The sequence below is a fragment of the Alligator sinensis genome, unplaced genomic scaffold (genome assembly GCF_000455745.1).
Source record: "Alligator sinensis unplaced genomic scaffold, ASM45574v1 scaffold366_1, whole genome shotgun sequence".
NCBI classification, from domain to species: domain Eukaryota; kingdom Metazoa; phylum Chordata; order Crocodylia; family Alligatoridae; genus Alligator; species Alligator sinensis.
Window position 1 is genome coordinate 816,529 of NW_005841851.1, and position 15,958 is coordinate 832,486.

At 44.2% G+C, this 15,958-nt stretch overlaps 1 protein-coding gene across 2 annotated transcripts in view; it reads left to right on the forward strand.

The window, feature by feature from the left end:
- PEX14 (peroxisomal biogenesis factor 14) overlaps positions 1 to 15,958 on the forward strand; it is an 88,465-nt gene that overhangs the window by 61,931 nt on the left and 10,576 nt on the right. For both annotated transcript variants that reach the window (XM_006016156.3, XM_025211279.1), the window contains 2 exons: positions 6,521 to 6,643; positions 13,851 to 13,936. In XM_006016156.3, the coding sequence (XP_006016218.1) occupies positions 6,521 to 6,643; positions 13,851 to 13,936 (209 nt within the window). The remainder of the gene's footprint in view (positions 1 to 6,520; positions 6,644 to 13,850; positions 13,937 to 15,958) is intronic.

A 15,958-nucleotide genomic window follows, 5' to 3' on the forward strand; every position in this document is an offset into this window, starting at 1 on the left:
AAGGTCGAAGCAAATGCTTCCATCGGCATCTGCTAACACACTAACTCATAAACAAGGCCCGGCTGGATCAGGTGGCACGGAATAATACAGGCTAATGAAATACAGCACAGCTTTCCATTACTGTTAGTTTTTACAGTGTCGTCATTACGTGTAATTTATGTTTAAAAAATTCAATTTTATACAAGGCTCTGGGAAATAGGGGTCTGCAGGTCACCCGACGACTTTTAACGGCTCTGAGAGTCCTTATTGCACTCCACTGTTCCAACAAAATGTTAATAATAAAATAAATAAAAAAAAATTCCCCCCTTTTACTTTTTTCTTCTTTCCCCTGCTGAGCCTCTGGTTCTGTCCTTTTAATTTCAAGCACTTTAAGGAGAGTTTGGAGCTTTCAGCTGCCGGGGGGTGGGGGTCAGCCCCCTCCTCTGGGGTTTGGGGAGAGGAGCAACTGCCTGTTCACTTTCCTTTTGTCCCTCTAATCAATCAGGGGGGGAGGGGGGGCATGGGGAGGGAGCAAACACGGGGGGGCCTGTGAATGGAGTAAACACAGCTGAGGAGAGGGAGATACTTAACAACCTCTCTCCCAAACCCTCACCCTCTGACATTGCCCTCCTCTCCTCCATTACATTTCATTTTATTATAGACTCCAGGAGCCTGACCAGGAAGAGAAACTGCTGCCAGTTTGGGGTTGCTTTTTTTTCCTCTTAACGTCAAAATACTCTTATTTTTAATCCTCCCCCCCGATGGCCCAATGTAATATTTATCACTGTGTTGCCAGTCAGATTTTCTCTTTTTTAGTTTTGTGTAGGATAAGCCAAGAATCAAAGGGACACAAACAGATTAAAAATGGATATGAAATGTATATTGTTAAAAGTTCATAGCGGTGTAATTAACAGCACCTTGAATGCTGTTAATTGGATGATTAAAGCTGTGAGAATTCAAAGCGCACTCAGTTTTTCTTAAAATTGCCTTGCTTTTTGCATTTTTTGTATTTGACAAAGAAAGGAGACCGGTCAGCTCATTCACTTTGACATTCACGTTCCCAGGCACTTGTACAATGACGGGGTTATGAGTGCAGCGGGGGATGTCTAAATCCAAGTCAAGTATCTTCAGTCAAACGAAGGCAAAAAAAATTAAAAAAATCAGCTGGCTGTTTCTGTTGACCTTAGATTTTGGTAAAACCTTAAGTTGAAATTGAACTTATGTTGCCTCTTTAACAAGGGCAGGTGGACGGATAAGGATCAGGAGCTCCCCATGAAATGTATTAAACTACATGAACTTTTTGGAAGTACAAGAGTGTTAATGAACAGTAAGACAAGCACCCGGGGTAAAGAACCAGCTAGCGGCGTATAGAACTGACTGAACAGGTGGGATCGTTAATCTTTAGCCGATCCCAGGATGTTTTTATGGCGATTCTTTTAAAATGTGACCATGTCCTTAAGAAAACCGTTGGCTCTGTGGCTTTCAGGAACAGGACCGTAATGTCGTTTCAGGATTGCTGCCAGCAGATTTTCCTTTCAGTGATGTGGGGTCTGATAGAGACTTCATGCAGACAGGTAGTTCGTTGTTCAGCTGAACAAAGTCCACCCGTTTGGGTTTGTTTGCTTTTTAACAGAAATCATGAGAAAAAGAAAATCCTGCTTGTCTCTGGTTTGGCTCTGTTTGCCTCAGGTGTGACAACAGCCCCGGGGCCGTCTAGCAGACAGAGTGGTAAAAGGCCGGTTTGGAGAATCCAGGAAAGAATTTAATTTTTTTTCCCCCTAAGGAGACAACATATTTTCCTTTTCCTAGTGAGAATTTTTCTCTCCAAACCTAACCCTTTCTTCAGGTATTAATGAACCTGCTACCTCAGTTATCGGACTGGATAAAACACTGGGAAACATAATAAAAAGAAAGATAGCTATACTGGATGGGGACTGCATATGATGCCCTACAAGGAACGTGTGTGAGAGTTGGAAATAACTCATTAACTCATCCAGTCAATCTCTCAGCTGATGCGGGGTTGCTTCTTTATAGTACGTTTTCCTAGTGTTTTATCTGCTTATTTGAAACTCAGAATATCTGGGTTTAAACCCCCAGATCTGCTGCAGATTCACTGTGTCATCTTGGGGCAAGTAGCTTACCCGGTGCCTTACCTGCCCATCTAGAAAATGGGGACAAAGGTATTGTAAGAAAACGGGCTTTGATGTATTGAAGATGCTCAGAGTCCATGACAATGGATGTTATAAAATCACATAGATAATTTAGTTTTAAAAGTCCCAAACAACGAAGTTTCCAAGTAGGTATCCCAAGTGCAGACTTAGAGCGTGGCCTGTTTTATTGTCTATCTGTGTGGCTGAATGACTCCCGAAAATTGGGAATGGCAGGAGTGAAGTTCCTGAACGAGCGGTGCTGAGAACACCTGAATGCAAAATATTGTTGGGTGCTGGATAATGTAAATTAACGCCCTCCAACCTAAAAAGAAAAATTTAACGTTTTATGAAAATTACGACTAATTCTTGCAAAAAGCAGCGGCTCTCCAGAGGAACAAGATAGGCGGATGGGGGAGGGGAGGAGGTTTGCATTCTGTAGGGCTGTGAAGACAGTTTCCTCGCATCCTTCTCCTCCGCTCAGTCCTTGCTCAGTACCCTCTGCGGTTAGATTATTCCTTGCAGATAGCAATCAACTGGAAGGAAGTGTGTGTCTAATTTGCATGAGATTATTTAAAACAAAAAAAAAGGTCTGCATTAGTCAGGGTGATGGTAAACAACGCAAAGAGATGCCTTTTATAATATAGCCGTGGCTCAGCTTTCAAAGCCAAATATAATTCACTTACAATTGGCAGTTTCCTTTATTGTTCCTTTTAACCTTTTGCATTCTGCATGGTCTTGATCTCTCTCCGACTCCAGAAGATCTAAAATGTTTGTCTTTCATACCATGGGGGAGGCGAGGGTTGCGAGGGATGTTCTGTTACACTGATGTGATGCTATTGACACACTTGTTCCTAGAGACGATCATATTCAGTGCAAGGCTTTAGTTTTTGTGGCACCATTTATGCACCCAAGAGAGATGGCATATTCTGTTTGGGTAACCAGCTTTGTACTGGATAAGGGCAGTAAGCAAGCCTGTGGATACTTTACAGATCTCACTGGGTTGAAAGAGCTATCGATTCTGGGTGCTGGTGCTGGACAGAAGTGGCGTACCCCAGAGCTCAGAATGAGTTTTGATGTCCATAAGCCAGTGTACATCCAAGAAGGGCCAAATGGTGGGAGTATTCTTCTGTCGTGAATCCCTGATGGGCATAATGACGGAGTGTTGCTCTCATCATCACTTTTCCTTTTTTAAGCACTTAAAATGTCCCAATCTGCTCTACACACACATTAACTTAGGGTGGTACCAAGACGCCTAGGTTTCCTTTTTGTGTAGGCAAACCAGAATTCACATGGGTGAGTGAAGTTAGATGACTTTTGATCTTGGTACCTATTTCTGATTTTGTTTCATATTCAGTAGGCAAGCCAGTATGGTTATGTCAAGACAAGATACTAGGCCAGGTGGATCACTGGTTTGATCCCAGCGTTTTCAGTTTCTTGGAAAACGCTATAGCTTTTTGCATTCCTGAATTTTGGAAAACAAAGTTTCCCGGGTTCGGAAAAGTTGCTTCTGCTGTGAGCATGTGAGAAGAAAAACTTTCATGGCTAAGTGTTAAAGTCCTGAAAATAGACTCCTTAAAATACCTAATAAATTTTTGCTAGCATTCATGAAAAGTGCCAAAGTGACAGCCCTGGAGGTAGACATTTTCTCTAAATCCAGAAACGGTGAGCTGAAATGCTGGCTTTTTCTTTCTCTGGCCTTTAACTCTGACCTTCAGTAGATCTTCTCTTGGTGGTTAGAGACCAAGGTGATAGGTCTTCATAAACATCACAGTTGGAGATGGACAGATAGGGACGTATCCAGTCCCTGTACTTATTTCAGTCTTGTCCTTTCATTATTAACAATGAAGCCAGTTGTAGTAATGGTTTCTGAGATGCTATTAGTAATGTGAATGAGACCGCTGCACAGAGGCCACAGAATGGCCATTGGATGGTAGCAGCTTTTACTCACTCCAAACTTGTGCAGGATTCAAATCGGCAAACTAAATCTGAAAGCTTTCGTATCTCATTACCATTCACATGCACTTTCTCTTCCCTGTTAAAGCAGGATTCTGTAATGGAAACAGTGACACTCGAGTCTTGCTAGTGGGCATGACCAGAATAATGCAAGAAGTAAATTTTATCTATAAAACTTTTTTTTTCCTAAACAGGATGAGAATTGAGGGGGTAGTAGGAATGGGAAACAATGAGCATTATTTCCTGTTCTTTGCATAGCCTGAAGATCTCAAGGACAAAGCATCCTCCATAACTTACTGTACGTTCCTCAGTGTTAAATGTTATCACATCTGCTATCTTTGCATGGAAACAGAACAAAATGCCCCTTTTTAGAGAGCTGCATTTGCAGTCAGCAGCTAATATAGCCTTGTGTGTCTGGCTCCAGACTTATAAAATTCCATGGTTGCTAGTGATCTATAATGCCAGCATCTGCTTATGCTCTCTCCTCTATTGGATAATTATGAATTGGTTAAAACAGTTCCTTTCTTATTAGGACTTTGCTGTCTAACAGGGCTCAGATACCATAAATATTGCTACTGGGGCTTTAAAACAACAGCCTGAGTGAATGTGTCCGTGTGTCTCTTATCGCTGTCCCCTCTTGGTTGCTGGTCTGTCTGTATCTTTGCTATTTGAGGCCTGCATCAAATGCAAGACGATTGTTTTTAGGTAGGTTGGTTGTACCCAAGAGTGAAGCCCAGAACTTCAGATTTAAAATCCTATCTGTGACATTGACAGCCATCTCTGATCTGAAATGGGTCACTTAACCTTTCTGGGTATGAGTATCCCCTTTTTAAAATGGGGATAACAATACTTAACTTAAAGGAGTTCTGGGAAGATCAGCTTATAATTATAAAGCCCTCTAAAAGACAGGCATGGTCACTGCTATGTGTTATAAGCCTTGACATCTATTCCTGGCAGTGTTGCTTGTATTATGGATTACTCTATCAGACTCATAGCGTGCAGTCAAATTTCAGATCCTGGATAAACTCCTCTAAGCAGGCTTTGTTCTGTATTACATCTCACTATGATGTTAAGGAGCACTGTATTGTAAAGGGGATAAAGTTCATGAATTCCATCTACCAACAGTACCGAGAATGGCCATGCAGCTGAACTCCATTTATCTTGAGTAGTGTTGGAGAGAAAGTGCTCCTGCCATCTTTTCTCCCCATTCTGAGCTTTACACCATCTTCCATGCTACCCCTTAAGCTTGAAAGGGCCTCTTTCTTCTCTTCCAAATCCATTTCCTTAACACACGCTTCTTTTGCAAACTATGCTGCTTTCATCTCCTCACTTCCTTCTCTCGTATGCACTCTGTATACAGTGGGGCCACTTGGACTACTCTGGAAATTCCTCAGGGCAAGGACCTTGGCTTTTTACCTGTTTCCATGTATGCTAGGTGGCAAGGTACAAGTGATGAATAACTTTTCAGACTCATGGCATGGTCTCTTTCCTCATGCCACTTTCTTTTCCTAGAGCACTTTTCCTTTTGTTTAAAAAAAAAAAAAAAAAATCCAGCTGTATTTCCTCCTTCACAGATGCTGGTCATCATGGATCTTTCAGCTGCTTTTCTTCCCCCTCCCCCCACCCCGCATTGGCCAAATCCTCACCATATGTTGTGACTGCTTACAGATGGGCACCCTGGCATTTCCCAGTGGCAGCAGAGACTACATCAACATGTACCACGTGTGGGGCTACTGCCATGTGCAAAATAAAAACCAGGCTAGCCTCGGGCAGTCTAATCAGGCTGTGATAGGCTGGGGCAATGCTAATCTGAAAGTTTGGTCTTGGCTTTGTTTTGATCTGTTTTGTTATAGTTTTATTTCCTGCCTGCATTCTGTGTCCCATTCATACTAATCAGAGTCAGTCCTGATTTTTTCTTTTTATTTCTGCATTTGTCATAAAATAAAGCAAATTATTCCCGTCTTCGGAAACGATCTAGACTAATTAGTCGTCTAACCCAATAATTAGTTTTTTGTTTCCCTGTCTGTTTTCATGCATTATTGTTAGTTTTTTCCCCTCTTTTTTTTTTTTTTACACCATTACAGATTAAAATGAGCCACATTTGCAGTTGATGGTATCTTTTTTTCGGGGGAAGAATGGAGAATTGCAATAGAAAGCTACTTCAAAAGCAGCAATAAACTCAAGGATAAATTAAGGAAATTGAATGAGCCACATTTGGAAGCAGCGTTGAGGCTAATATTCTGTTGCTTAAGGTTAAATTGCAGCAGAGAGAGGGGGAGAGATTTCAGTGAATCCAAAATTGGGGAGGCAATGCTACACAAGTCACCATCAAAATCCTTCTGCAGCTTGAAAGGGTTCTGCCTGGCTTGAAGATTTAATTATGAGTGCGTCAAGTGAGTAAAGGTACTAAACTTATCTCCTTTCCTCCTCTCCCCCAGGACTGACAGATGAAGAGATTGACCTGGCTTTCCAACAGTCGGGCACTGTTGCTGATGAACCACAGTCCCCAGGTCCTTCCACGCAGCTGGTGCCAACTCAGCCCCCTCACCTTGTGCCGTACAGTAAGTAGCCTCTTGAAAGTACTTGATACTCTCATTTTGTACAATTTTTTTTTTTGTCCCGTGTGCTTTTTTAATGATTTTAGTGCTGGACCCCAGGAATCAGCAGAATCTGCCCTGGTGGTCCCCTGCAAATGCCCCCGCTTGTCAGAACCACAAACCCAGTGTTATTTTAAATACACTTTTAAATTCTTGATGCACGTGACAGACGTATGCAGCAGAAACCAACTCAAGAGTGTGACGCAAGGCAACTGGGGGTACAAGCTGCAGTCATTCACACTCTAACACAGTAAATGAGTCTATGATATCCTTTAAATCAGGGGTGTGCAAGATGTGGCCCGCGGGCTGGATGTGGCCCGCCAGGCTATTCTGTCTGGCCTGCAGGGCCCCTAAAAAATTTAGAAAATTAATATTTATCTGCCCCTGGCTGCCTATCATGCGACCCTCAAGGGCTTGCCAAAACTCAGTAAGCAGCCCTCTGCCCGAAATAATTGCCCACCCCTGCTTTAAATTTAGGAAGCATGACCCAGAAAAATCTGGGTTCTGTTTCTGACTCTGCCACTGACTTACTGTATAAACATAGACAAGTTTCTTATCTTTTGTAGGCCTCAGTCTTTCCCCTCTAAAAATTAACAATACTTGGTTTGATTTATGAATCTTTCATTAATATTTACATAGTGCTATGAGGTTCTTGGATAGAAGGTGCTATAAAAGTGCAAAGTTACTGTTATTTATTGTTATAACAATGGGACTTGTACATGAGATCACCTTTATTTGGCAACTGCCTACCTATGGGAGTCCATCACGGAGTATCCACAAATGTACTGAGTGTAATTCTGCTGCACCTTAATTAGGAGATTCACCTCCCTTAAGCTACTGATTGTTGTTGATGGCTTTAGTGGTTGTTTAGCACGGGAGCATAAAGAATTGTAGCACAGAGGGCAAATTACATTATAAGCTCTTTAGGGCACAGACTTTGTCTGCCTGTGTAGTGATCTAGGTCTAGCACAATTGGGGCCTGATCATAACTGAGGCTCTAGGTGTTATTGGTTTACAAGTAAGAGTGAACAATTAACAATGGTGCTAATTTATCTTCAGGCACACCTTGCATCATGTTGTTTGACCATAGGCTCACCCCATTTTAAAGATGGGCTGCAGAAATGTTGTATACGTATGTAGGAGTGGCTGTGTATAAAAAAAAGAAAAGAAAAGAAAATACATGCACAGTATCTTAAGGTCGAGCAGAATCTGTATAGACTTAAAAATTTACATATCCATTTGCATTTTAAAACAAACCTAGCAAAAAAGTATCTGAGCTCCATATAATAAAAATGGAACTACACACCATTAAAAATCCATCACAAGGAGCTGTTTAGCTCAGATGTGTGGCTGGCAGTTTGAAAAGCACTTTACTTACCTGCCAAATGCTAAGATAGGGCTTGATATTGCTCCCACAAATTCAGTGAGTCCTAGTACATAGTGTTGTTGCATTAGAGGATGTTGATGCTCCCTTTCATTGCAGGCTACATCATCCGACTATCTCAACACATTTTCTGTGTGGTCCAGTAGGTAGGGAACAAAACTGGGAGATCTATAGATTGACTTGACCGCTGTAGCTCTCCGCCACCAACTTAAAACTGCGTGAACTTGGCCATGTGATTTAACCAGTCTGGGTTTCAGGGTCTGTGTCAGTGAAATGGGGTTAATATTACTTACCCTCATTTGTAATGTGTTATCAGAATTTTGGATGAAAAACGAACCACATAAATGCTAAGTTTTGTGGTTATTATTAGACAAATGTAGAGTTTCTGTTGCTTGCACTGCACCTGGTGCTTTATTTAGCTCCCATGCTAGGCACTATGCTGTTTAAACACAGTAGAGAAATTCTAGTTCAGTTCCTCTGACCCACAGGAAGGTCTACATGAGATGATTCATTTATGGCATAATTTTGCCAGAGATGGTCCTAAACAGGCTCTTGTAAAAACCCTTCATTTTGGGGTGGCAAGAGAAAGATCTGAAATGAAAGCCTTGATTTCTGTCGTGAATGGGCTACACCAGGATCCTGAATCCCAACACCATTGACTGTTTTGGTGCAGTTAATGAAATCCAGCTCTGACTGTTGTGTCCTGAGCTAATACCTAGCTGCTGCATTTTACAGGAAATAGCCTAAAATCTAAAAGCTGTCCATCTTGTGTTAGTGCCCTCTTAATCGCAGCAGTTCCCAAATGTAGCATAGCCAGCTTCTTTCAGGATCTGGTGTAAAAACAGTGTTGGTTCTCCTGGTTTCCTATCAGAACCACTAAAGCCCCAAAAGGTCACACAAAGTAAAAATGCACGTACTGGCATCAGTGACAGCCCTTTGCAGTTTCGCTACATAAGGATTTCTCGTAGCCTCAGTTCTGTGATCCTTGTGATTGGGTAAAAATCTTTCCTTTTCAAAAACATAACATTTTAGCCCATCTAATTGCACAGAAAAGCTTGAAGGGCTGATCCCTCAGTACCCAAAGGCAAAGGAAAAGCAAGATCAGTTAGTTTTTTTAAAACCATATTTAAGCCAATGTCATGATCTGGGAGACCCAACTGATGTTTTATTGAATGCTTGGGGATGGTGATTATCGCACAGAGGATTTATCCTGGTAAAGCAAACAAAATCTCATGCAGCAACCCCAGAGCAGGCCAGAGACGACCACAGGGGTGAGATTAGACAGCACCTTTAACTCTTTCCTCTTCCCCATGCTTTGCAGATCCTTGTAACTACTGAGCCTCTCAGTGTGGTTAAATTAACAAGGCACATGCGTGACCTTTTCCTTTAACCGCACTGCTGTTGCCATTCCTTTCCCCGTGTCTTTGGTTAGCATTATTGGTCAGATTCAGTTAGGCCTGAATCCGTGTCCATATCAGCCTGCAAAGTGCTATTCAAAATGCCGAACTAATATAAATAATATAAATATAACAGAGAAATTGCTGGAGAGCTGACACCATCAGAGTTGACTTTAGGGCTGTGTGTCCCTGCAGACTTGGTCTAATCATCTTTAAGGTGGTTCATTTGTTACAGCTCCTTCATCTGTTAGAGGTTAACGGGTTGAGGGATACTTAAGCAGAGATCCAAATTCAGCCCGGGCCAGTTGTTTCTGTAATAAGTTTGCTAAATCCTCTGATTTCTGGCAAAAGTCTGTGAGCTCTGTCTTGCACAGAAAAATAATCTGGGATACTGTCTGTCTGCCTGCTATTTCTGTGATATTAATACGTGATGCTCAAAAGCACCCATGGAACAGAACTCATTCAGCAGAGAGCTGAGACTAAGTCCTACAAACTAGATTACACTGTGCTCCTTCTCCTGTGCTCTTGATAACTCAGTCCTTTCTGAAGGAGAGAGACTCAGAAAAGCATTTACGTTATTTAAATGCCTCCTGCTATGTACATTGTGCCAGGAGTGTTGGCATTAGAAGGTATTCTGATATTTTGCTGGAGAGAGCTATTAGCTATATAAGTATTAAAAAAAAAAAAAAGAAAGCTTTGTAAGCCTTATAAATAGCATATATCTTGCCAGCAGCAGAACCGGCCCCTGGCTTGGCTTCAGAGAAACTGCAGTAACTTTCAGGGGGCAGAGAGGGAAATGCAATTCCTTGAGTTCCCAGTCGTTGTCTTGGAGCTTGGAGTCTCCTGTCCCATTCCTCCTCTACTCCCTACTCTAGGGGTAATTCTTTCCCTCCACTTATGTACTTTTGCCAAGAGGTGTCAAAACTGCTCAAAAAAAAAAAAAAAAGCTTGATTTTGATTAATATAGAGAAACAAGACTTTGCCTGACTGATAATAAAACTGATAAATGACATTTGAATTACTTGTAGCGGTAATTTATTACATAAAATATCTTTTATTTGACATGCGATTAGTTGCTGGAAGCATCACTCAATCTGACTAGTTTAAACATGCTCAAAAATGAACCCCCAGTAAAAAAACAGGGCTGTCTACTCGGTGCTATGAAATATACTAATCCAGGAGTGAGGACGAAAATCTGACTTTAAATATTTAAATGATTAATTGGGTTTATATATTTTTTTTACCTTTCTCACCCCCTTAATTACAAGCAAACTCCAGGGAGTTTTGAGCTAGGTGGGCAAAGCTGTGTGCTTATCATCCAGGCGTTGTCTGTGTCTGTGTTCTTCTCCAGGGTATTTATGGCCTCCGTTCATGGGTGTTCATGTAGATTTTACACCTGCTAAAAAAATCAGAGACTGCTCTTCTCCCAACTCTGATATTCTTTCTCCTCCTGCCCTTTACTTCATAAGGCAGGACTCTATAAAGTAAGAGGCCTTATTCTCAGATAGTTTGATGTGGTGACTCCTGGTTATGTTATCAGGTCTGCCTGCCGTAGACTCGCTGTTTGTCCCAGAAGAAGCCAGTGTTCTGTGCCTCAGTTTCTCAGTTTGTAAAGTATGGGTATTGATCTGACAGATTTTCCTGTGGTTCAGTGAGACTTAATTCATTGATGTCAATCCAGGCCGATCTTCCATTGAAGTGGACTCTGAGCAGACAGTTAACATTTGTTCCTGGAGTGCTAATTGCACTTGTTCCATGGCCACTGCTAGCACTTGTGATTGAATAAGCTTAGAGAGACCCCAGACCTAATGATCCAAGGGAGGGAAATGATATATTGCTATGAGCTAATGTTGTTCAGGCTTCTTAATGTGTCAGTGGTTCATCTTAGCAGGGTATGGGTGACTGTTATTTACCCTGGTCACCTCTTGGTGGGAGGATATCAGCAGAGATCAAGTGCATCCAGAATGACATGGTCCTGGACCTTTCTGGCAGAGTATGGAGTCTCTAGAGCTGCAGGCCACTTCTGGGATTAGTACTGAACTTTGCTGGTAATGCCTTGTATACTGTAATTCAGAGCCCGGGAAGTGTAGGTCTCTGACTTTTCTTTCTGCTTCAGTGTGTCCAGTGAAAAACTGACCTGGTCATCCCCACGTGCATTTCCACAGCCCTTTGTATAGAAGCTTCACTGTGTCCCTGTTGGTCACCAGCCCTCCAAAGGGAGTGCAGAAATAAAATACCTTTTGCAGACCTGGACTGTGTTATCTTTCCTCTCCTTTAGAGGAGTTGCAGTTCCAGTTTTAAAGATGGGGAAACTGAGGTATAAAGGTTTACTCAAGTCTCTGAGCAAGTATCCAAGGACATGGAGAGGAAGAGCTGGGTTTAGAAACTGGGGTCCCAAGTGGCGGTCTTGGATTTAAATTATAGGCTAGTAAAGAGAGATTGCAACTGAAAAGGGGATGCTGAGATTAGCGATGATATTTCTCCTTCCTGTAATGCTGATGTGGTCAATGAAGAGTCCTCGCTGTGTCCCTCCCTGCCTTTGCTTTCCACTTCCTCCCCCTTTTTTTTTTTTGCCACAAGACTGAATTGTTTCACACATCTCTAAAACGAGTAAAATGGCATTTCAGCTTCTTGTCTTTATAGACTCTCTGAACTTTAGGAAAGATCATTCTGGTCCCTTTTCATTAATAATGAAAACCAGGGGGCAATAAAATGTTCTTAGTGTGAGCATTACAGGAACGAAGGGAGAGATGAGGGAGGTGAAAGGGCAATGCTGACAGGGACCTACAGGTGTCTCCTGATTCTGCTCAGAGGTCACAGCAGATGGGAGAGATTTGGGAGCATCTAGGCAAAGGCTTATGCAGGACGCAATTGAGAGCCACAGAGCCTGTGAGATTAATTAACCCTTTCTTATCGGGAGTTTGCTGTGAGCTACATTGGAAGGATATTTGTGTTCGGATCGTCCCGGCAGAGAACTGGCAACTCAGGGGTTCGAATGCCAGCTGAGCTGCTGATTCCTGTGCCTGAATGTCCCAAGCATGACACCAGGTTTCCTGGTACCTTAGACTAGCCCAGAGTTACAGTGAAGATAATCGTATTTAAGGCTCCTGAAATCTAGAGATATGAACGTGGATAAATAGCAAATTGTCACAGGCTCTGTAACAGCTAAGCTTTCAGCCTTAGATGTCATTGGTTCCCCACTCATTCGGTTTCAGTGGGCAGTGAATGACTGAGATGGAAAGGAGGCAAGTTTTCAGTCGTTCCTGCCAATGAAGTCTCTTTCTCCTGGAAGCACCGTGTGACAGTTTGGAGAGGGGAGTGCTTTTCCTGAATGTTGTGGGTTGCATGCTGAGTTGGATCAGTCTGTTTAGAGGCCACATGCGAGCCTCTACCTCCTCAGTGCTTGCCCACATCCTGCCACTGAACTTTAGGAAAGATCGCTCTGCATCCTCTTTATTATTAATGACAACCGGGGGCAGTACAAGATTCTTAGCAAGCTCGTTCCGGGAGCTGAAAGGGAGAAGCCGGTGGAAACTACAGGTGTTTTCTGCTTCTTGCCACAGAGAAGGCAGCATCTTTGCTTTGCTTTGTTCAGTCTTTAAGCTCTGGTGCAGAACGGTGTGTTCAGCACCTCACGCTTTTCCCCACTCTTCTTTCTCTCTCTAATGCATATTCTACCTTTGCTAGGTGTGGTGAACCTTGGCTCCTGCCCTTAATTCAGCCGAGAACAGCACTGGATCCTCAGATAAGCCTGTAAGGAATAGATCTACGAGACAGCGCAACACTTTTCCTCTGTTATGAGCACATTAAATGTCCCAAATGGGGTTTTTTCTTTTTGAAAAAGGCAATCCCAGGTGGCCTACTGTTCTGTCATGGTTCAGACAGTCCAGTTTCCATAGCCATTAGCACTCAAGGGAGCAGTGGCTGGGGGCATGTCCATGCATGTTCAACTCCTCAACCTGATTGTCCATCCTGGCATTCATAGCTGAGTTGAAGGGGTCCCCTTTTTTCCCACCAGTTCCTTGAAACTCCTCTTCCTTCTCCAGTTTCAGAAATGATGATCTTTGAAAGCACTTGGTTGACAAACTAGACTCAGCTAATACTAACAGTACAGAGATTTGCCCAGGGTCAGTGCAGCACAGGTTTGGGTGCCTGCTCCACACACAGAACAGGCTGAGCAGGACTGAGAGACCTCTGTGGATTACTGATGTGATTTTTCTCCTCTCTTTTGTGTCTCTGGAGTTAACTCTGCTCAGCCTTAAAACAGAGAAGTTGGCATTATTCTTCCTCCCTTTCCAGAGTAGGTGCTTGCATGGGACAAAAGTGACTACCCAGAGATCTCTCTGCATGCACGTTCTGACCATGCTTCTCTCTGGCTTTTGGCCATTAGGTGCACCGGGATCTAGATGGCGAGACTACAGTGCTTTGGCTATCATTATGGCAGGGATTGCCTTTGGCTTCCATCAGCTGTATAAGGTAAGTGGTGTCTGTCTGCGCCACCAAAGTGGCTTTTGCTCTAAGAGAGTGGTGGTTGTGCTTCCCATGTCCCAGTAAACATGCTGGCTCTAAGCAGAGATGCAGTCCTTGAACCAGTTGCTCTTATTGACTCTTCTTTGGATGTATGAATGGAGCTATATGGGTGCTCCAACAAGAGTCAATAAAGTGGGAGCAAATGCCTTAAACGAGTAATGATGATAATATCTAGCTCTTTAATGGCACTTTTCCTTGGTAGATCCCAAACAGCCACAAGTGAAATAGGTATCATTGTTTGCATTTTTACACCAGGGGAAACTGAAGCATAGGGAGGTGAAGTGACTTGCTCAGAGTCATCCAACATACTAGTGGCAGAACCAGGCATATAACCCCAGGGGGCCTGAATCCCAGGCCTCTCTCCACTAGGCCATACTGCTTCTATGAATTATTTTGGCTGATTAAAGGACAGAAGAAGAGGCGCTTACCTCCTCTGTGGGATTCCCAGTGTATGCATGCCATTACTGAGGCTGCGTTTTTAATCAGAGCCCTCTAAAGCAGCATTTCTCAACCCATGGGTTGCGACCCAAAAGTGAATATATGAAAGGGTCTCAAACAAACTTTAAAACTGGATTCTCCTTTAAAGGAGAAAAACGTGGGGAACAGTGGGTTTTCCCTTGCAGGCTGGCAGAGTTCCAGCTTGCAAGGGGGTTGCTTAGGTCCCTCGTGTCCCACACCTCCCTACCCCACACATGTATCCCTGCCCCACACACTGGGGTACTGGGGGCAGTGGGTCAGGAGTGAAGGGCACCGGCAGGACCTGGGGGCTGTTTCTACTTAAACTATTTCCTGGGTTGGGACTAGCCATTGATGGTTACATATGGGTCCTGGTACAAAAAAGGTTGAGAACCACTGCTTTAGAGCAAGTATGTACGTTGGTTATGTGGTAGAAATACCCATCCAGCCCAAATTTGGGTGCTGTATTTTTCTGGTTAAACATGTGCTCAGTCTCTCACTGGAGATCTGCTCCCCATTGCTATGGAGAATAAAATTACAGAGCTGTTGGGAGAAAAATGCATGTTATAACCAGGGATCCAGGTTTTCCGTTTCCCACAGAAAATCAGGAAAAAAACACGGATTTTCCCCTTTAACTGAGAAAAACACAGATTGGGAAAACATGTGGATTTTCCACTTTTGCAAAGAGCTCTTTGCAGGCTGGCAGAGTTTCAGCCTGCAAGGGGCTGGGGGGAGCAGGAGAAGGTGGCCAGGCAGGGGGTGCCATGTTCATGTGTGCTCACACATGCACATGGCCACTAGGCAGCCTGGAGAGCAGCTCCCGCAGGTAAGCCTGGAGAGGACTGGGGGGATTGAGGCCCCCATAGGGATGGAGGGAGTGAGTTGGGCAGGGCTGGGGCTGGGGCTGGGGATGCTGCCCAGTCAAGCAATGCATGGGGTTTAGGCCCAGGGCTGGCGCACGTGACAGCAGGGCCCCAGTAGAGAGTGGGACGGAGCTGCAGGCAGCTCATCCAGGGGGCTGGCTCCCCGCTGCTGCATGCACTTCTGGAGGTGTATGGGGGACACGTGCCCCCGGTGGGCTTGGGCTCCCTGCCCTGCTGCCCTCCCCACCTAGGGCCTCCACAACCCAGCGGGTGGGATCTGGTGTGGCAGGGCAGAGTGGGGTTGGGTGGGGAAGCTCCTTGCTGCTGCAAGCCCCGTGCCACCCTGGCAAAGTGCCCCCTGCCTGCCCAGCATCAGCAAGGGTGGCAGCACAGAGTTGTGCCCTTTGCTGCTGCTGGGGGAGCAGGGGTGCCTCACCAGGGTGGCGTGGAGCTTTCAGCGAAGGCAATGAGCTTCCCTGTCCAGCTCTGCTCTGCCCTGCTGGGCCACGGAGGCCCCAGGGGGAGGGCAGCAGTGCAGGAAGCCTGAGCCCACAGCGGGCAGCCTGCCTCCGCCCTCCTCATGGGGCTCCACTCTGGCCGTGCTGCCCGCAGGGGAGGAGAAGCCAGGCTCCATGCTCTGCCACAGCAG